At 32.4% G+C, this 23,409-nt stretch overlaps 1 protein-coding gene across 2 annotated transcripts in view; it reads left to right on the top strand.

The window, feature by feature from the left end:
* LOC130900094 (terminal nucleotidyltransferase 5C) overlaps positions 1–23,409 on the top strand; it is a 191,780-nt gene that overhangs the window by 121,137 nt on the left and 47,234 nt on the right. Inside the window, exon 1 of one of the 2 annotated variants that reach the window (XM_057810440.1) lies at positions 16,600–18,808. The exons of the other annotated variant lie outside the window; for it this stretch is intronic. Coding sequence (XP_057666423.1) covers positions 18,743–18,808 — 66 coding nt within the window. The 5' untranslated portion in view covers positions 16,600–18,742. Of the gene's footprint in view, positions 1–16,599; positions 18,809–23,409 lie in introns of those variants that run through there. 2 annotated transcript variants of the gene reach the window in all.

Raw genomic sequence — 23,409 nt, 5'->3', positions numbered from 1 at the left:
GGTGGTGTTTTAGGTTAAAATAAATAGTGTTGTCTGGGCCTGTGAATGTTGTCGTCAGATGTCATGATTCACCACTAGTTGGAAGGCTTTCAGTCCACAGATTATTCTCATTTGACTAAATCTGAAGTTCACTATTTTCTACCAAACTGAAAAATATGAATCACTTTAGACTTTTCTCAGATGTATTGGAAGTATATTAATAATGCATATGATCTTTGACTAAACGTTTTTTTCTTTGTAAACAAGCTCATAAATTTCCATATTCTCTCTAAATAGTTCACCATGTTAGTTGTTTTCAAACCTAATTCCTCTATTATTTCCTGTTCCTCAAAATATTTTTATCTGATCGTAGATTTCTTGTTTGGAGACCTTTTGATTTTAAGAAAATACCTCTGTTTTTATTTCTGTTATCCTCCCTTTTCCCAATTCAATAATATTTTATAATAACAGTTTTGCTGAGAGTCGGGAACATTTTATTATTCAAAATGTTTGTTATAGTTTTTCTTGTTTCATTCATAAGGATTTATTATTATCAAAAACTTAAAAGTTCGCAAAATTGATTCTGCGCGTTTTTTGCAAGATGCTTTCCCAAATATGTGATTTTTCTGTTAATTTATACGAGGGTGGCTATTTGAGTTCTGATTTATGGCCATAGTAATGTGAATATGTCAAATCTGACATATTCATCATGAAATTTGACATTTTTAATGGTGAACGTTTCGCTGGTTGCGTGAACTGATATTCCAAGATCGTTATGTGACATACAGTGATCTTGAAGCATAGTTGGGCATTAGTTCCACTCGCATACATTGAATATTTAGCAGCAAAAAGATTTGTTCGCGTCGCATAATTTGACCATCGCTCAAATAAACGGTTGTGTCGATTGGTGCAAGAAAATGTTGAAAAAATTCAATCGCGGTGCTTTGAAAGACGTCGTAGAAGAATCAGTCCAGTCCACAAACAAAAACGTTTCTGAACAGTGAAAACATCGAACTGATGGGTTAACCGGTTACAGTCCTTGTTTGGTACCCAATGATTTCTTCTTATTCCTGCAGAAAAAAAAATAAATTGCGAGGTTTAACGTTTTTCTACACCTGAAGAAGCGACTGATGCGTTGAAATCACATGTTTTGGAAGTAGCTTAATTCGAATCAGTCGCGAATTTACAGAATTGCAGCCTGTAAGCTAACCTCTGAAATTTGAAACCTTATTTCACAAGTATTCCATTCCAACTACAATTTGATAACTGAGGTTTCGTGTAAGATCCGTTTCTCACGGAATAGGAGTGTTATTATTTTTCTGTTTAAGAAAATAAAATTACAATGATCTACTACTTTTGAAGTAGGCTGTATGTTTGATTACATTCAACCTCATATCTTAGTATGAATAAAGCTTTCACAACGAGTAACTTTGACAAATATTTTTTATTACACTCACAGTTTTAAAACAAAATAACTATTTTGACTTAATTATCTGTTGGCATTACAGTTTAAGTTAAATTATAAAAACATTACAGTATATTTGTAGCCTTTGAATTCGCAAAATAATTAGGTATATCGTTTAATGAAATTACTGTGAATAGTTATTCACTCTTCTCAAGCAAAAAAGCTTCTCTCACCACAAGAATTTGTTTGTTGGTGTACAAATAGTGAGACAAAGTGCTATATTAAGGTATAGATAAATATTTTTTAAATTCTTTTCTCGAAGGAACAAATACATCCTTGTTAATAAGGATTTTTTCCAGTAAACTAGCTATTTAGAGCCGATAGTTGCACTCACGTAATTTTGTTAACTGGGATATGAGTCCATCATCAGGTGCTTTATTCAACTTTCTCTTTAGCTCCTTATTATCCATTTCTTTAATATATTTTTTAATGCGTTCAATTCCATCGTCTTCTTTTCGAAACAGTTACTTAAAATTTTCTTTTTCGGCTATGAAAAACTTAGGAGTGATTCATAAATATCAGCAGCAGTGTCAACTTTAATTTTTTCTCTAAATTTTGTAAATTGAAATGAAAAGAAAATTTGCCGCTCTAGTCTACAGCCTACTCAACCTACTGGTAAATTCACCATTGATCGAAATGAATAAAATGCTTCGACGACTGGTTCAAACGCTTGCAATTGTATATTGATCGTAATGGGGAATATTTTGAAAAACAATAGTCATATCCAATGACCAAAATTGTAATTTCAAAAAACAATTTCTGTGTTTCTGTAATAACTTTTATTCTTTTTATAAACAATCATCTAATACGTAAGATTTATGAGTAACATCTAAAATGTTTCGAGTCAAAGAGCGGAAATTCTAGTCGACCTTTTAAAGGTTTATTTAAGTTTACGTCTTGTAAAGATATTTTGTATAAATGTGTTTTGGTATTTATGTCGTAACAATGAATGGAACGGTTAAAACATTTTGCAATTCAATAGTTTAATATTTTATTTAATACACAGAAATACCGATTTTGTAACAAACGTGCTGGTTACTTATTAACGGAATAAACCAGAACATACGTTTAGAAAGCGAGTATTAAAATGTTTCTCAATTTTTTTGATTTTATTTTGTTAGCGCTAAGGAATCTGTAGGTTGTCAGAACTAGAGCATACCGACGACGACTATTGCAAGTTTCAATTAATTGTAAGTTTTTTAATCAACTCTTTTACTTACACTTCAATTAAATTGCGAGACACCAAAAAATTAAATAGATAGATTGTGTCCATTTTTATGTCGTTTTTGTAATGAAAATCCTTGGACTTCGAATGGTTTAAATATCAGATAATTGAACGCATCTACTGCAGAAAATACTAGTCGTAGCAATAAACATAATGTTTTCATGCGGTATCTTCTGTTCTGCAGACACACTGGACAACCCATAAAATTTATAGAAAAACTTTAGATAATAAAAAAAGTCTTGCCTCAAACAAAATATTCCAGACATATTTCTCTAGTATATATCGTCTTCAGAAAAATGGCATTTATTAGAAGATCTATTCATGGTCGCAAGCTATCGACTTACCATTTTTGAAAACCAATAGAACATAACAAGGAATGAACTCGTAAATATTATTGAAAAAATCATTATAGACTGGGGGGGATGGGACCAGTGATTGTCCTCTATTTTATGATTCCTGCCTTTTGACATTTTCCTGGAAAATGAAATTTTCTTTGCTTAAAATGAGTCCTGTCGCGATTTTCTTCTTTCTGCCGTGTTTATAACCAAATAGCGACGCTCTTCAGTGCGGGGCTCAAGCCCGAACGAGGGTTGTTATACCACTCTGACGAAACGTAATAACGTCGAAACTAGTCAGTACTTATAAACCTCTTCTTTGAATTGTGATCCATTGGGGATGTTAATATCGACAAAGAGGTCGATTGACATCACGATCTTCAGAGAAAATGTAATTCAATATTCGTCGAGGCATTAGCCAGGAAAGTAGTAGTTATTTTGTTTTGATTCTTGCCTTTTTTGTCTTATTCTTCTTTCTCTCTGTTGTTCTCTCATTATATTTGCTTGTATACTTGTTATTATTATTTATTAGGCATTTTCTCGTTAAGTAATTTTTTTTAGTTTCTTTATTCTCTCTTAACCCATGATGATATTTCATCATTTCAGCGGTGATGTCTCTTTCTAGCATTAAAGTTCTGATTACTTTACCAATCTATTTTATAATCCTAAAAATTATTGAAAACCTTCACATTCTGGAAGAATCTCAAATTTGCATAGAGGTTTTGAAACGAAAAACAATACTTTGAATTTTTTATAAGAAAATAGATTCAACCTCATTTTATAACCAATTTTATGTAAAAACCTATAAATTTGTATTTAATAGATGATGAAAAGAAATCAAGACCCCATTATTAGCAGTTTTGCTCCTTAGGCTTTGAACTTTTTTCCCGATAATATCGAAAATGTGAAATGATCTTTGGAAGACGGATTAAATCCGCTCCTAAAAGACCGCGATATGAATTCATTATGATTTTAAATCGATTATACATGCTTTCAAAAACCAGCAAACGATTAAGGACTCTATCAACGCCAGTTTACAAAATTTAATGGTTCAACACTCAACGACGCACAATTGGAAAAATGCGATAATTACTAATAACTTATCTTTGAAAACGTGCTCGTTGAATATTATTTAAAAAAATCAACTCAAGTCGAACGTTCGGGGTCAAAAGTCTCTAGCAAAAATTCTGTGGCTTCCATTCCTTTTCTGATTCTAATCCATTAGTCTTAGCTTTATTGTGAGTGGTCCATGTTGATATCGAATTGTTTTTTTTTGGTAAAGAAAAAAAATGAAACAGAAAGGAATCTTAAACAATGAAAAAAGGTTATAATTAACACTAAAGAAAATACAAACTTAACAGCTTTCAATCGCTTTATTATGAATGGAATAAGTTTCTTTACTTCGATTCTTAATTAAGCGCCGTTTTGAGGTCCGATTTTTTGGCTGGTGCAGGATTTACACCCCGAACTTTATTCTTAAATTTATCCCATAAACGCTCGATGGGATTTAAGTCCGGGCTATCCGCTGATCCATCCGTAGCGGCAATTTCAACATCCTATAAATACTGTACGGAAGCTGCAGTATATGGACGGGTATTGTCCTTCATTAGAAAGTTTGTGCAGTTGAAACTGACGTAAGAAACGATGTGATTCTCTAAAATTTCTTCTATGTATCGGTTCGCCGTTAATCCCGCCGCTCCACCGTCAATTTCTGCTTTCGAAAGGGAGCTGGGGCTAATTTGGGGCCAGTAGCTGACCTTTTTGGCTAAAGGTTAGCTACCTTGAGTATTCGTCTGACTGTCCCGCTACTCACAGCCACTCGCCGTATTTTTCTGAGCTCTTGTTGGACTTCAACACCGGAGAGGGCTCGATGTATCAGTAATGTGTTCTTATTGAATCGGTCATCTTTCTCGGATGTGCACTTTTTTTTTTCCGGAACCGCGTCTTCCATGAAAGTTATCAGTCTGGTAACGACGGTAAACTCTCGAAACAGCAGACTGATTCTTGTTCAGGGTACTGGCCACTAATCGCTGATTCTGGCCTTGAGCTTATCACTTGTGACTATTTTCAGGTAGAATTCTTGTTTGTCAGTTTGTCAGTTATAATTAGCACTATTGTTGGACCGTAAGACCAAGAGATATTAAAATATTTTATATCATTTAGGAACTAATATCTTTAGCTCTTAGATTTTAAATATCAAAAGGCCTGACCGTCGGCTAAGTATTAGTGGGATTGGAATCTATAGGAATTGACATAGAATTCACGTTTCAAATTTTGTATGAAAATTTTAACATACGAAAAGTGTGTGCAAAACTTAAATAGAACAAGATTAACGTCTGTTAAAGCTGTGAAAGACTAGAGTTGTTATATCACCCTAATGAGACGTAATAACGTCGAAACTAGTCAGTGCTTATAAACTTCTTCTTTCAATTGCGATCGATTGGGGATGTTAATATCCAGAAAAAGGTCAATTAACATCACGCTCTTCAGAAGAGAAGTAATTCAATATTCGCTTAGTCATTAGTCAGGAAAGTAGTTGTTTGATTATTTGAAGAACTGCAGAATACATTTTCGAAATATTAAATTTCGAAAGATATTACAAAAATATTCGAAAGCTTGGAATATATTAGAGTTAGTGTTAGTATACGTTGATGTTTAATTTTGCCACAATCCCACTACGAAAATCTTTTATCTAGACCTAATAACAACCCGTTATTAGGATACACCCTTCCACACCCAACTTCTAACCGCAACCCTCTAATATGAAACATCGTACTACATCCAAAATCTCGTAACCGCGACTCGTTAATAGAACATACCATTAAACTTTTCGTAGTAGTCCGACTTAATAAGCCTTGTTACTGTTACAAATATGTGTACATAGAATTAATTAATAATTTTATATTAGAACATATGTTTGATACGAGACTGCAAAGAGTTGCACAAATTCGTTTTCCGTATAATAATATTAGACATGCTTTTGTACATTTTTCATTTCCTGTGGGAAGTATTTAGTGAAACACCATTCGATATATTTGCTTGTTCTATCATTTTGATAAATAAACCAATTTCCATCCACCTAACATGTTTTTGTAATAGAATTTTATTTTTTATTGTACTGAATGAAACCACCCATTTTAAAAAAACTTTCATGACAACACAATAATTTCTTCGAAAATTTAATTGAAATGTTGATACGTCACTGGGTTAAAGATATTAATATCCACCTTTATCCTGGAAGATTTACGGTCGTCATTAAGTTCAATCCCCGGAGATAGCTTTTATTACTCGATATTAAATGGGAAATATACGGGAAATCTAAAAACCAGGTGGGAATTTTCATAATTGGAACCGGAAATAATGAAAAAGTAGGCAGTAAAAAACAATGAAAAACGTAATGAGATAGCTACCCAAGATGATGAAAATTTTTATTCTTATTCTAACGATAGAGCAGTTTTAACCAAATTTTGCTAGTACTTCTTATAAACTTTCACATTACAACCCCTCTTTTACGAAAAATTGCTTCCAAACTTTAATTTTCAAATTTCCAACTGTTAAAATGATCCTCATGAGATATTCAGCAAATGATAGTGTATTTGGTTCAGCTATTGCTTTGAATCAAAATATAAAAACAAAAAGTTATTAAACCATCAAGAAAATGTTATATACTACAAGTTATAGATCTTTAGAGTAAAATTACTGACCAATAGAGGGAGAGCCAGTGACCAATTTTAGGTGGTCATTTCAAAAGTCATGAAACTTTTCACAGTCAAACCTTAATACCTACAGATGCTGAAAAGCCACTTCTGGCAGCCCTTTGTGGCCTAAATTTTTAAAAACGGTCAGAAATAAGACTGATTTTTGTTAAAGTATAAATCATAAAATTCTAGGAAATTACTTTCGATAATATTGTTACTTCATAAAATTTTTGTCAGAACATTTACATACCTCCTAATTGTTGACAGAACATTATAAATCTTTATAAAAAAAAATCCAATTTTGTCATTTCATCAATCATGAAATTTCAACATAATAAATAAAATAGATTAATAAGACATAATATCTAATGCCAGAAAGAAATTTCATCACCAACAGTCTGCTAGAGTGTCCGTGCGAGTGCGAGCAATGCATATGGAAACCTGTTAGTTAGAGTGAGAGCGTTTATTTAGCATCTTTAGACTTTATTGGACGTATATTTAGAATATTCTTTAGGTAAGTGAAAACAAATGTGGAGAGTAAAATATATATTAGCTGGATATATACAATTAAAGAAAAACTTTATTAATCTAATTAAAAAATACAAAATTTATGTTTGTGGAATTATTCTGTTGTTTCATAGTCTTCATCCTCGTGTGCACCATCATATTGGTCGTGATCCTCAATGAACACAGATTAACATTCTCCTGCATTTATTCAATTTTTCTACTGTGTCAAACGGTAAAATTTTATCATTAGTTTTTTAGCAAATTGTTCACTGGCTCTTGGTCTACAACAAAAAAGAACAAACAGTAATCAAAATGAGCTCCTCCCACTTCCAAAGTATAAAAAATCATTTTTGCACTTTTATAATAAAACTCGAAGGTTCTTATAGGTTGAGTTCTAAATTTCAAATTTCCATCAAAAACAAAAGAGATGTTATCAAACAGATTATAGATTTCAAAAAGCGCTTTTGGTAATAAAACGGCTTCAAGCTGAAAATATATAAGGACAACACTTGTATTCCACTTTTCATGCTTAAACATTGCTATGCATATGAAATATCAATAATGAATTTAAGGTGTTGCAAGGCCTGAGCCGTTATCGAGTTGGTTATAGCTTTGTAGAAAAAGAGAAGCATTAGCATCAGAAACTATGGATTTAAAACTGAAAGAAACGAAAGTGCTAGAATTGGAATTAAACAACAAATTGATAAAGAAGAAACATAACATGATTAATTACAATTATGACGAAGAAGTAGAAATGGACTGACTAAAGACAAAAGATATGCTGGAGTGCTACACCACAACCTCAAATCGAAAGAGGTTTCTGCAGGAACGATAATAAGCTCATATAAAACAGTTTTAAGACCCACTGTATGCACTGCCCTCAAGCGAAACTGGGTTCTAAAAAAGTTGCTATAAATTGAATTGAATTAGAAGAATAAATAAAGAATCGAAGAAAGATAGTCTATATAAAGAATAAATGAGACTTGCAGATAACAGTAATGGGTACATCCTCCTCCTCCTCTTTCCATTATCCTCCAAAGTGACACCATTTATATTTGATTCAGCAGTTGTTTCCATGCTTGCATATCTTGTTGTGGATCTGCCTTCTACTTTCCCTTCTATGATTAATCGTCCCATTAATCCTGATCCTGATATTCTAGCTATTTGTTCCAGGTACATTAAATTCATGTTGTCCCTGCGTACGTTGCAATGGGGAAGATAAGAGCATCAACTAGACGGAGTTTCGTTGTTTTCGTGATAGATTTGTCTTTCCTTATTTTATTTAACTTGGTAGTCGCTGATCTTGCCATAGTCAAACGACGGCGTATTTCGCTTTCGATTTTCCCAATGTTGTTAATTGAGGAAACAAGATAGTTAACATCGTTTACCACTTAGCAGCCTGCAATTTAGACACGTAACATATAATATATAGTAGATGTGATCTGATACAAGAGGCTACAATGGTTACGGCATATAGAACAGATGGTGAATAGCAGAAACCTTGGAGGAAACCCGGAAGGAAAAAAGAAATATGATAACACAATTCTATTTATTAAATATTTCTTAGTTTACAGGTTTACACAGTTGTTGAATACGTTTTATTTTTGAGAATCTGCGGAATTTAAGTCTCTTAATTGCAATTGCCTCGGAAAAGGACCTTCTAGATCTGATTAGACAGCAGTGTATTTAATTGTCGTACATCTAAACTAATAGTAGGAGAGCTTCTGTCAAGTTTGTAGCGGCATATCATCAAACAGGCTCTAAATCTCGTTTGGCAAATATAATAATAATATTTCTGCTGTTAATAATGTAGCTCTGTCAATGGTTATATCAAGTCTTGTTTAGTTGTCACAGTATGTACACTTTTCACTGGACCTGCACCTTCTCTTTTTGACGAAAAATATCTAAAATTTTTCTATAAAATTACATTTATCGGTGCCTGCAACCCCAAATCATTACAATGAAACATTTCTTTGACTGGTGATATTCTCTTCAAAAAATGTTTAGCACAAAGCCAGATTTTTAAATAATTGAATTGTTAATATTTTTATCTTTATCTTATTTTAACTTTATTTAAGCTCATGTTGTAAGCCTCCTAATATTTCCTATTAGCTTCATGATAAATTTTTACAATAATATTTGAACATTTGAATAATTTGTGAGCCTGAGCATAACATAGAGAAAAAGGTCGCTAATAAAAAAAATGTGATTATTTTTCCATATATTATATTTTTATTTCCACACATTTCCCAGAACATCTGACTAAAGCTTCTGTGCCACTGTGCAATATGATGAATTTTAGAAGTCGAAATTTCATACACCACCTGTTCAATTTCATCGTCTTTTACCCTTTATTTGGCCTTCAGCTTTGAGAACAAAAAATAGTCGAACAGGGTCAGATCAGGACTATATTTAATGTTCAATCTCTGAGAAGCCACACTTGTGTACCTTAGCATTAGAAAACGAAGCTGTAAGGACTGGAGCATTGCTATGAAGCAAGCGCACAGTTCGGATGATTTTGCCGCGCCTTTTTTCGATAATTTTTTGATACAACGCTTTAGTAATTAATACTAATATGCTGCGTTCGCAGTAATATTTAATTCCTTAAAGGCATTCAAAAGAATATCATTGCAGTTGCAAAATATTTCAGCAATTATTTTTTTGGTGCTTCTCGTAATCGTTGATTTTTTTCTTTCGGATGCCACCCCATGGAATCTCTTTTGGTTGTCGGATCATATTAAAGAATCATAGTTCCATCACACGTTTCAATTGATCGAATTACATTTTCATGATCCTCGTAGTGAAACTCGAAAAATCTCTCACAACATTCTATTCGACACCACTTTTGCACTTCGTTGAGATTTCGAGGCACCCATTTTTTGTCACATTCAAATGCTCATGTAGGATACTTAGAAATTACAGTCTGTACTGCAATGTTTTCTGGAGTAGTCACCGTCATTGGACCTCTTACCCGTGGGTCCTGTTCTAATGATTCTCGTCCCCATCGAAGTAACTTGGACTAAGGTTTAATTGTTGCTTAATGGACACACGTCTACTTAAACAGCCTCCGTTCTGTTTTTGATTCGTGTTGGTTTTTATTTACTATTTACTATGAGTCTAAGACCTGAGGATTGCACCACGTATTTTACACCATAAATATTCCTTAACGTTTGATTTATTCAAATAAACAAGCCTACAAACATATACTGCTTTTAATGGTATACTAAACCAATTGCTCCTCAAGAAATTTGAACTTAATTTCCTAGTATACTTCGTTGATAGAGTTATCTACCTCTGAGGTCCTGATATTTAATGTATTGAAGTAAAAACTGCGCTGAGAGTGAATAATTATCCTCTATATAATACATATATATAAATAATGACTAAAAATAATCAATCAATTAACAAACAAAGCAAATATTAAATATCAAAATGCGAAACATCTATAATTACCATTTGTAAAGAGCTTACACGACTGAGAAAAATCTTGAGGTCCAATTTTCACACATACTTCGCACACACACACATACCTGCAGGCTGTAATCCGGCAATTACATATTAGCTCCTATGTTTTTGGTTTATCCTCGCATGAACCCAGTGGACAGTTAACAGGTCTATTACCAGAAATTAATCATTGATTAGAAGTTTCTTATTGTGAATTAATTTTTTGGCGCGGTATGTGACGCCATTCTACCATATCTGCATATTTATCGCTTTGACCATCAGCTTTAGGTCCAATTGTACCATCAACCCATAATCGCGCCAAACGGTTAATTGTATTAGTATTTCGAACATAGATTGGGGATTGTCCTTGCCCCAAATTAATCCTCTCTAATTTTTCACATAACCATTTATCCAGAAGTGTGCTTCTCCACAGGAAATTGTGAATCAATAGCAATGTTTCCTTATGCCTCCTGGAAAAGTCGTATTTATATTCACGAACACCCAGATATTTGCTCAAAGTTTTTAATACGTTTCATGATGGGGAATTGACATTCAAATAATCACCAACATAACGCTGTAATCGCTTTTTGTATGCACACTGTATAATATTTTACGAGATACGTATTTTCGATTATAATAAAGTATTACCAAAACTATCAACAGTTTCTCGAATGAATGGTTTCAAAGGACGATTATAAGCACCATAAAACCCAATATGTGTATAGAACTGAGCCGTCCTTTTCCAAATAAATTTTAATCGTTTATGTCAATCTATTCATGATGAATTGCCAGACCTAATTTAACAAGAGATGAAAAATGCCACATCGATTTTTGTAGAGAACAGTTGCCAAATTGGAATTTGTTCCCTCTTTCTCACCATTTAACAAATTATTATATTACGAGTGTCGTCTGAAATGTTTCCGACATAACAAGATATTTTTCCTAAATCTTTTTCTTCTCAATCTATTAAGTTTAACGATGTTCTAACCTTTTCAATCATTCCAACTAATAGTTGCCGACTTTCTCATTAAAGTTTCAACGTGACAATCTATTTCTTTTAAATGAAACTTTGAGGCTAGAAAATAGGGAAAACTCCCTGGGGGCCAGGTGTGGGCAATACGATTGAAATTTCAAACTACTCAAACATTCCACAAATTATATTAAAATTCAAAACACCATCAAAATAAGTTTCAGTTTATATAAGACAAATATCGTATTATTCGAGAAGTAGATTGTAAAAACATCAATACGATTAAAAAAAAGGTAAAACCTTTAACAAACTTAAAGAAAAAGAGAGAATTATAATTTTTTTTCATATATAAGAAGTTAAAATTAAAACAATTCAAAACTAAAAATATTTGTATTTTTGAAGTAGATCGAGTTTTGATATTAATATGATATGTAATTCGCCAAAATGAATTTGAACCTTGAACCTTTTCTTAAATCAATGCTCTTGCTTTTTGACGTTCACTTTATTACTTCTGTTTATAGAAACCTTTTGATATTTCGACTCAATTTCTGTCTTAATAAGGCACGAATCATTTTCTATACAAGGAATTGGACTCTGGAAGCACTGGATCAAATTGAAGTTTAAGGAGGTTAGTCGAGTGAGGAATGTGGATTAATCGAATGGCTTATGAGTTGAAAATGAAGCTACAGTACCAACTCAAGCAAAGAAGCTTTGTATATTGTAAAATTATCGAATTTCTTATAAAAAGTTGGGATAACTACAAAAATGGATGTAGTAAAACTACTGTAAATGCCGTCGAAAGTGTCTGATTTAGTACAACAATAACAATAAAATTTATTGCAGGATTAATTAATATAGATATATTGCCTCTCATATTATCAGTTACAAATTTCAATTCACGTTTTTATGACATCCTGTGAAAACACTAAAAATAAATTCGATTACATGAGACGTCCATATCTCCAGATTCCAATTAAAAAGCTGTTGTATACACCCACGCAAACTATAATGGTAAAAAATTAATCTTTCTAGTACGCAATAACTTAACAAAAACAACAAACCGCCAAAAACTACCCCTACACGTTTAATATCCCTCCTTCTAGCTATTCCTGGAAAATGAATGCATCTCCTAACTGGATCGATGCCTCGTATTATACAGCCGACAACCGGGATGTTCCCCTTTTACGTTGCGTAGGCGTCGCGGGAGTACAGAGTCGTTGCAACCATACGCGAAATATTTTTCAAAAGAATAACAAGTGGTTAGAGAGTAATTTAAAATATAAAATAATAATAATAACTATTCAAAATTTGTATAACTTTTAATGGTGATATCGTGTTGTCGTATAAAAATCTGTTAAGTCGGCGCGGAATGGAAACCAGGATTAGACAACATCGAAAAATGTAAATTCCGCGTGCCAGCTAGCAGAAGGCAATGACAAAATTCTAACAATATAATTAATGCCTAGTTTAACCACTCGACAAAGACATTCTGTTTCTTCGTAAACTTGTTCATTGTGTGGTAAAAGGAGAGCTTATTAAGTTCGATCGCTAACATGGCACAAGAAGATCACCTGTCAGTGATTTATCACTATACCAAAAGTACTTTCAATATATTTTTTTTATCTACATAGATGACGATTTGTATTTATATATGAGAAAAACATACTCTTTAAAGTTATGTTTTATTGGAAGTTGATACGTAGAAGGGTCCGATCGCTTATGCGACGTCAACAACTATCGGCGTCCATTGAATAAACTGCATCAATAAACTTTATCTAATTCGAAAGCCATAGTTAGAACATATTTGTAATTTAATTTCATTGGAGTCAAAAATTTTGAACTATAATGATAGATTTTGCTTGGTATTGCCAATTCTCAGTTTCTCAAATTCATTCTACACATTTCGTCTTTCTAACTTACTGTTTTTTCTACTGTGATCGCTTAGAGATGTTTTTTTATTTGTTATTGTAAGTGGACTGTATCGATTGTTGAAAACTTGTACGATCTTTTTAATTGTGATTCATAACTATCAAAAAATCGAGGGTGTGCTGGATCTTTCCTCAACTTTTTGGCAACTTCCTGTATCTCGAGATGTGCCGGCAAATATATCTAATAATTATGAAAAGCCACTGACTGACCATCAAAGTCACAAACAGGTTACAAAATATTTATTATTGGAGGCAATCAACGCAGTTTGGTTTCCCTTTTCTACAATCTAAAACACTACTCTCTACCATCCAAGTCACGACTGGCGGTTTAAGAATAAATTCCACAGAACATACCCTAAGAAGAAATGCAAACGTAGTTGTTATTCACTAGAAACAACAGATTTTCGATGTCAGTGCCCTCGATGGCAGGTGGTAGAACTGATATATTTTCGCGGTTCATTTAAATTTACAACACAGAATATCTACTGTATTTTATGTTATTCATTTCCATCACTTCACGATAAAAAAATACCGTAGAACTGAGACACGTTTACTTATTTATATGCATTTTTAACTAAACCAAGGAAAATTAGTAGACATGATTAAAATATCACTTTTAAAATAAGAACTAATAAAATACAGATTTTTGGAAAAAACAAATTGAAAAGTGTAATATGTAATTAAATACTAAACAGAAATAAAACAGTGAAAAAATATCATATAATATCATTTTGTGATTCACAAAATGTATTATGTACAAAGAAAAGTCTCGAAAATTCATAAACGTTTCTCAAAAAAAAAGAAAATAAATCAATTATACCTAACACAGCCTTTTAAAAAAATATATAGAAAATTTGAAAAACATAAATCAATAAAATTGTAAAATAAATCAGCCTCTTATAATAACCAAAAGAAAATTTTGATCCCAAATGATTCCATCAGATACATCTCTTCGTCCTCCACTTCCATTAAATGATGCTTTCCTCGTTGGGGGTAAACTGCTTCTGGAGTACAGTTCTGTAGACAGAGAAATTTCACACATATTCTTCAATGCCTTTAACTGCTCTCAGTTATTCTTTAGACTGCTTTTCAATTTTGATATTTTGGCTTTTGTATTCCGATGAATTTGATACATAACCATTTCCCTAGGTGTTAAATTGTTCTTGCTAGTTCCAGCTACAATAAAAAAATCCGATTTTTCTTCGTCAAAACTATTAATTTCCTCTGTAACAATGTAGTCTGAAAATTCACTTGAAAACTTCAATGGCTCTTCTATAGGTAAATTGCCAGATGTTATGGTAAGAACACTTGAACTATCAATTTGATGCTCCTCGATAATCATATCAGTGTATATACCTGTATTTACAGCATATGAATATTCTTGGTTTACTACACAGTCATGAACTTTGGCCTAACTGTAATCTCCATGGAAATAGACAAGCAGATGTAGGTAGGAATAGATGGGATAGCTTCATACTTCAGATATTTTCTATTGTAATTTGAAAAATCACTTTGAATGAAAATGATTTTCACACAAGGGATAATTTGGTGTAGACCATTGAATATTACAAAATTTTTCCCATTTAAAACATACATCAGGAAAGTGGGAATTCAGAACATGATGACGAATGACATATTGACATTAACAGTAATGACAAATTTTTATTACCCCGTCGTCACGATTGGCAGGTGGCAGAACTAATTTTGTGTGCAAAAAAAGTCATAAATTTTAACACGTATGTTCTAAAAATCATTGAAAGCTTGTCAACAGTCGCATCAAATCCAGACTCCAACTACTTGGTGAGATATTATTTTTATGAGTGTATATCACTTAATTTCTCTATGCCTATGTTTTCTGTACAGCTATTATTGGTAAAACAACAGGTTTTGAAATATTCTTCTCTCAAAGTTTCTGTAACCAAGGCTGGCAAATCACGACTTTTATCATTATAATGTGATTTCATACTTTTTCAATGGACTTATTATATAATTTGATATATATATATATATATATATATATATATATATATATATATATATATATATATATATATATATATTATATTTTACAAAACGCACGTTTCGTTTCGATAACTAAGTTATCCCATTCAGAAAACAAAAGCAGCAGGATAAATTATACTAACGTACCTTGTGTCAATAAAGGTAACACAAAAACAAATATTTAGTAAAAATTGAATATTAACAGTTTCAAAACTTTTAAAAAGGAACTGGAGAAGACTTTCAGGTAAAAAAAAATTTATTACTACCCACATAGAAGTAAACTAAAAAATAGAAAGTTTAACAGGTAGTTGAAATATGTTAACTTCTTATAAAACTGGCATAATTTAAATATGTAACTAAAAGAAAATATCAGTTATCAGTCAATATGAAAAGAACAAATAGTTATAAAACTTTATGATTGTCTTGATTCAAAAAAATTCCATAGAGATTTACTTACTATAACCAGAAATTCATTCCATGGTGAAGATGCACAAAGACAGATTTAAAGTGTATGTTGTAAATGAAATGGCATTTTACGTATCATATCGATGTTTCAACTGCCCTCGTATTATTATAATCTTAATCTAATCTAATCTAATAAACTTAAACAGATAAAACCATTGTTTGAACGTGCCGTATTTGACGCGAAAAGGGACATACATAAAGAATGTCGTCAAAAAACTTTTCTCTTAGGTTCATGCCATAAATACTAAATAGGATTTAAGTCCGGGTTATGCGCCGGCCAATGCAAAGCGACAATAATGTCGTCATGTAAATACTGCTGTACGGAACTTGCAATATATGGACGGGCATTGTTCTTCATTAAGATGAAGTGTTTGTTGATAAATCTGGTGTAAAGAATGACACTCCAACGCCAGTTTCAATAAAATTACCACCTAAACCATTCAGGAACCTCCTCTCTGCGCGTATCTTTCTCCAGGTTATCTGAAGATCCGTCCTCTACTATCGCTGCCATGCAGGCACACTTTGCTTCCGTCTTAGAAGAAAACGGAGCCACATTATTCGTCAATGTTCTCTAGCAAATAGTACACGGGCTGCACGGTGAGTTAATTTGTGGCCAGTAGTTGGCATTTTCGACTCAAAGTTAGCTGTCTTATATCTTCTTCTGACCGTCCAATCACTCATAGTCACTTCTCGCGTTTCTCTGAGATCTTCTTTTTCTGAAAAGCTTAAGGTAATGACGGTATTCTAGCAGTTCTAATACAAGCACATACATGTCTTCCAACTGAAATGCTTAATCCATTTCTCAATAAAATCAGGATTGATTAGAGAATTCCAGGAAACTAGAATGAAGAGTTAATTGAACTAGCAAAAAAATGAACTTATTGTGAGAGCTGACGATCCATCACGTTACTGAATAAGAAGAAGAGAACCTCTGAACGTTAAAATCTGCAAAAACTAAGCTGGATTCAAAAGAGGGAACTATTGCATTGACCATATTCTGTCATTGAGAATAATATTGGAGCAAACAAAAGCGCAAAATACAGATACCAGGTTAAATTTCATAGATTTCGAAACAGTATTAGACTCGATGAATATAAGAGTAATGTAGAGAATTTTAAAACCGTCGGATATCAGATAAGAACACCAAAAGTTTTTTATAACAATTGTGATAATTGAGAGTAATGTACAAGAGTATAAAAGGTCAGATATTAACCTAAATCTATTTTAAAATCTGAAGAATAGGAATCACATGCAAGAGAAAACAAATTTAACTCGAGTTGGATTTAACGAGTTGGACAAAACATCAACAGCAAAAAAAACACAGATATGACACAGTAAACCGATCCCGAAAGATCCTTACACCTAGGAAGAATAGAAATAAAGCAAGTCGAAGAATTTTGGGCCTGGCGTAAAACGCTTTCAAGTTACTTATAAAATGTTGTTCAACAAGTAATTCGAGAACAACAAACAATTAAGACTATTCGTTGCGTGGGGCCGAAACTTGGAAAATAAGAATAATTCAATCGATTATCGTACATAAATTTAACCAAGTAAGCGTTAAATTATACCTGTACGAACATGGTTAAGAACTATCGAGAAAGAACTACAACAGATAAACTCAAGAGGCTACAGAAATAGATAAAACAAGAAAGAAATGGAGAGTTTTTGTTAATAAAATTGGACAGAACCCAAAAAACTCTACACATGAGGATAGCGGCCTCATTGTTTTACCACTGCTTCTGAAACACGTGCCGTTCGCTCCACTATATCCCCGTATAAAGTCTGTCAATAATCTAATCAAAGAATTTTACCACAATCTAATAATCTATTATTCTAATGTAGAGGTATTTGTTGCATCTTACATTTTTGTTTAGTTTTAACTATTTGCGAGACTACTTCATCCCTGTATTACCCTACTCCAAATCACTCGACGTGATACTTTACCCCCACGCAACCCCGCATTTCGTCGTTCATTCAAAACGCCTACGCGACGCTGTGACGTCACTCTGGTAGACGGCGCCATCCACTATTCGCAGTAACCGAAATAAGCGCCGTCGTAACACAACCCTCGAATCGTAGTCGAATTCGCCGCGACGCCAACGCTAGACGATCTACGATTGTACGGAGAATTTTCTAGTCTCTGTTACTGCGCAATGTTTCATCGAGTGAAGCCACCGATAAATTTATTTTAATAGTTTAGGTAATATTTAACCGCGATACGAATATCGTTGTTTCAATTAACAAGTGGTTATTCGGTTCAAATAATATTTGCACCAGTTGATGCAATTATTAAAGTTATTTTGAAAAATATTAGTATAACTAAAACAATAATTGTTATAGCAACAAGAAAACAATTCTAGTTATTAATATATCTACGTTTTAAATGTGAATAGTTTAAGTGAGTAACGTGGAATTTGTTGTAGAAAAAAACTATATAGATATTATAAAAAAAAAAACGAAAACAAAAGTTTTTGTGTTAATATAATATAATATACATAAATAGCGATTGTTAATAATAATAGTTTTAAGGAAGTGTTGATAGCTGTAGCGAACAGTGTAGTGGAAAATTTCATTTTAAATACTAGAAAAACTAAAAAATGTTAATTAAGAGAAATCTATTATAGTAACAGACAGTAAAATATCTGTATAAGTGAACATTCTTGTGACGCTTTATCTGCATACTTAACTATAATATTTAAAATGTGTTTTTAACTATTTCGTAAAAATGAGTTGTGATAGTGAGTCCACAAGTAGCTACGAGGATTCTTACGAAGAATTTTGGAAGGAAACGGTAAGGTTTAAACTTATATATCCACAATTAATCTCACACAATATATAGTTGGCGACAAAGTAACTTCGGTTTCGTAGAATAAAATAAAACACTTTTTTGTCTCATTTATTATATATTCACCATTTTGCTGAATGACCTTTTGCCATCTTTCTTTCAGCTTTATGATTCTGCGCTCATAAAATTTCTAGTCCTTATCAGCAAAAAACTGAACCAGGTGCGATTGGAGGTCATCGTCATTGTGACAGTTTGACCATTCTGCATACTGGTACCAGATCAGGGTTGTATGTGGGATGTGGCATCACTTCCCAGCCAAGCTCCAATAGTTTCCCACGAGTTGCCAAGTTACTAAACATTTCCGATTTGACAACACTGGCTGATTTTCTTTGATCGCTTTATCCATTATATTTTGATGGGGTTTGTGCTGGTTCAGGAATGTACAGAACCAATTTTTCATTACCAGTGATGATTCTTTTCACGAAAGGGCGGTTTCATTTCGTTTAGATGCATACCGCAAATGTTGATTCTATGTTAAATGAATTCATTTTCACTTTTTGAGGTACCAAATATGAAGCTTCTTAATTCGCAACCTCTCGAACAGTTATATGACGATCCTCTTCGATTATGACTTTGGCCGACCAGAACGTTGTTCTTCTTTGAGGAAAAAATCACGAGAACAGAATTTTTTATACCAATTCTGACAATCAGCACAATAAACTTCACATATTTCCATCTTCTTCTAAAGTTACATCAATGTCACCAGTATCACATGACACAGTACAGCACTAACATTAGTTATTCAAAAATAAAGTAAAGGCTCTATCAGTAAAATGCGAAAGTACTCAATTTCCAACTTTATATATTAAATCAAGGAATAAATAAAACTCCTGTCGGTGCTAGAGCGAAGATATTTTTGTTTTCACTACCTTTATTGAGTTTCTTGGCTCCAAAAATTTGAAGTGACTCATACCGCTTTGCTTATTATTGTCAATCATTTGAAATATTCTATTTACTGATTCAAAACAAATATTATCTGATTTAAGACAAATTCAGTTATCAACATGGATGATGCAGGTAATGTTTGTGGTTGTGAGTCAGTTGAAACTTGATTTAATATTAAATGAGGGATGATATAGCTTTGTGAGAAAACAGAAATCAACTATTCAAATTCAATAAAATGTCCATTAAAACTATTATTACCGATCGAATTATTATATTTAGCTCACTGTCTATTTAGAGCTGTGATAAATTTACTGATAAAAAAATATCACACAACGTGAAGACATTAGACTGAAGCTAACCAAATTGGATTCTAATATGAAACCACTATTTATCAAGATTTAAGTATAAGGATCTCAGTGAATTAAAATAATAAATTAATATTGAAATTATTTGTAATTAGAATTCCAGTTTTATATTATATGTTTCTTTAGTAAACAATTACATTTTTTATATGTGTTATATACGAGGGGGGCATAAGAAATTCAGAAAGGTTAAAGTTAGACATGTTAGGAAAAACTGGTGTAGAGCATCACATAAGGTAGGGCTTTCATTTAAATCATAATCATCAGGTGAAAATTCGTTGGTTGACCAGTCGAAACTGCCGAGTTCGATGATGAGCTTGATTCTATCCAAGTTTTTTAGCGTGTATCCAAAACATAGCTTTGTATATCTGCAACTCTTTCATGTTGATTTTGAATATTTTCAGTCATCTGAAGAAACCGGCTTATATTCTTGTTCAATGTCATCGCTTCTAGCTAGAATTTCTTCCAACTCTTTATCGGTTAGATTCTACATAATATAATCTATAATGAAAGCGGTCTAGAAAGTACTGCTATCGCCAAAGGTCATGTTTAAAGGATCAGTTGCCATCGCAGCAACTTTTTCGCTCCGTTTGGTAAGTGCGAATAACATTCGCAAGTATATTTGGTTGGAGCAGACTAGAGAAGTGAAAGAGTTAAAACTAGTCCCGGTATATCTGTTTGCGTTTAAAATGCGTTGATATTTTTCATAGTCAATCAAAGAATAGAATATTATTCGAACTCATTGCGTGTATAGATTTCCAGGATTCCATGTGCTCTTCATATTTAGTGAAGATCAACGCATATCATCGCATCCATTTCCTTATTTATGAACACTTCATCATATCCGTACATGCTTACTACATATTGTAACAAATATTCACTATGTCAACTTGTAGTTCGCGATTTTTATCTTCTTCTAATAACATTGAGTCGATAATTATAAATATTCAGAGTAAACCTAAATGATTCCGTTTCAAGTATTCATTGACATAGCATTTTATAAATCCAAATGTGATTTAGTATATAATTTTTGCATGATTACATTTTAATATTATTATCAATTAAAATATCACAACATTATCATATCTAATTTTCAAGTCCTTATATCGAAAAATAACTGTTCTGTTAACAAAAATCCATTTCATTTTTTCCAATGTAACATATAGTGCCTCAAATGCTTCACTTTAGGGCATAATTGGATCCATTGTTGTTATTAATATTTCTCCTTTGGAACGTGTACTTACAATTTTGTTCATTACGTATAAATCATACTTTATGATTTATTTTCTTAAGGTACAAACATCTTTGATTGTTGGTATATACGAGATGTGGCTATTAAATAGCTCTAGAGGGATGGGGTAAAAAACGAGTAGTGCTTTGGGTATCTATATATCTTGTCTATGCACGTCGCAAAACACGTTTCCGTCACTATTATAGTATTTGTGCAATAACGCTTTGAGTGCTACAAATTGTTGCAAGAGACCTATGGGGACAACTCTCTATCTCGTGCGCGTGTTTTTGAGTGGTATAAGCGCTTTAGGGATGACCGAGAAAACACTGAAGATGACCAGCGCCCAAGTCACTCTGTGACTGTTTCAACTCCGGAAACAGTGACCAAAATCAACCAAATTGTGCGTGCAGATCTTCGGATGTGCATCCGGATGAAAAATTTTACACGAGGAATTACACATGCTCAGATTTCCTTGAAAGGTTAGAAAAAGATTTGCTTTGAAAGGAACCCGATTTGAATCGATGGAAGCGATTAAGCAAAAAACGGCAGAGCTCCTAAAGGCGCTCACCAAAGAATTATAATAAAACCTTTTTCCGTAACCAGACTCGTTATTCAATAACCAGGCCTCGTATTTGAAGATACCGACAAAAAAAGTATTATGCATGTGTACAAACAATATGATATTTTTTGTGTGTGACCTTCTAAAGCAAAATTCTACGTATTGATCTACAGACGCATTAAAATTTCATGGAAGATAATTATTATGTATTGTTAGTTCACTATTCTAATGATAGTTAATTATATCGAATTTACCATCTTCATAATTCTACTGGGAAGTTTGAAATTGTGAATCATTTCTGGGTTGAAAAACGTAGAATGGATTATAGTGTTTTACGCAAATTTAGAGAATGGAAAAAATTGAAATTAGTTTATGTAGTAACTAATAAAGGACGTAGAAATTAATTTTTAGTTGAAATAACATAATGGAGGATAAGTTTAGGTGTGGAAAGCCGCGACAATCTTGAGTTCGTATTGATCACTATCCGAAACTTTATCGAAAGTTCTTTTTAACATAGAAAGTAAACGAAAAATTCAAGCAATTTTGATTTAGTTACTGTCATTAGCTTATTGACATATAAATCCTGTTCATAATCATAACATACAGTTTGCTTTTTTGGGCTGGCTGCTTATCATACTGTAACATCCTTGGACAGGATCGTACAAAAATACACAGTATATTCTTTGTTGGTTATTTCAGATCTAATTTATTTAATATGGTTTTTGGCTAAATATAATTTTTTTAATGATCTTTTTTTATAAAATATTAACTCTTTCTATTGAAATGTTCATAGCTATTCTTCTTACATTTCTGGCGTGACGTAGATATTTTAAAAATTTCGTTTTATCTATTTTGGAAGTATATGAGGCTATTATAACTGATAGACAAATTAACATTTACTTTGGTTGTATACCAAGTGAATGGTCAGCCTTGGTAAGCAAGTTTTTGTTTGATAACTGATTCAGTTTTCTGTAAAACCACATTGATATTCTTTATTTACATCCTTCACACAGAATTTTATTTCTATTTAGTTCTTCTATAAGTTTAAAATATTTATATAAGAATTTTAATTTTTGTGATTTCCGTAATAATCTGTCATTTATTCCTGTTCACAATTGTGTTAAAACCTTCATAATCTTCTTTGTTATTGCAATTCTACTGTGTTCAACGTATATTCCCTTTCTGTTAGTGATTCTTTTATTATGTGTGCTATTCTGTGGACGTTACCCATTCTTTCTTGTTTTTGAGAAAGTGTGAAGACAAAAATTGAGAAAACTATATTTCTCCACCACTCTTTTCTCGAAATTTCCAATTGTTTTGGATAATATCGTTTATAAAATACCATTATTTTATAGAACATTAGGTGCTAGGCTTTTCCTCACATGTTTTCTATTTTAATCCATAATATCACCTTCAATTTTGATGTATTTGGTACTAAATATTAACTCATTTATTGATGTCTTTATTACTTTTACCGTTAATAAGTTCGCGAGACTATCTATCAACATAA

This window comes from Diorhabda carinulata, chromosome 12, assembly GCF_026250575.1.
Source record: "Diorhabda carinulata isolate Delta chromosome 12, icDioCari1.1, whole genome shotgun sequence".
In the NCBI taxonomy this organism is placed as follows: domain Eukaryota; kingdom Metazoa; phylum Arthropoda; class Insecta; order Coleoptera; family Chrysomelidae; genus Diorhabda; species Diorhabda carinulata.
This window is presented reverse-complemented; position numbering and strand designations above follow the sequence as displayed.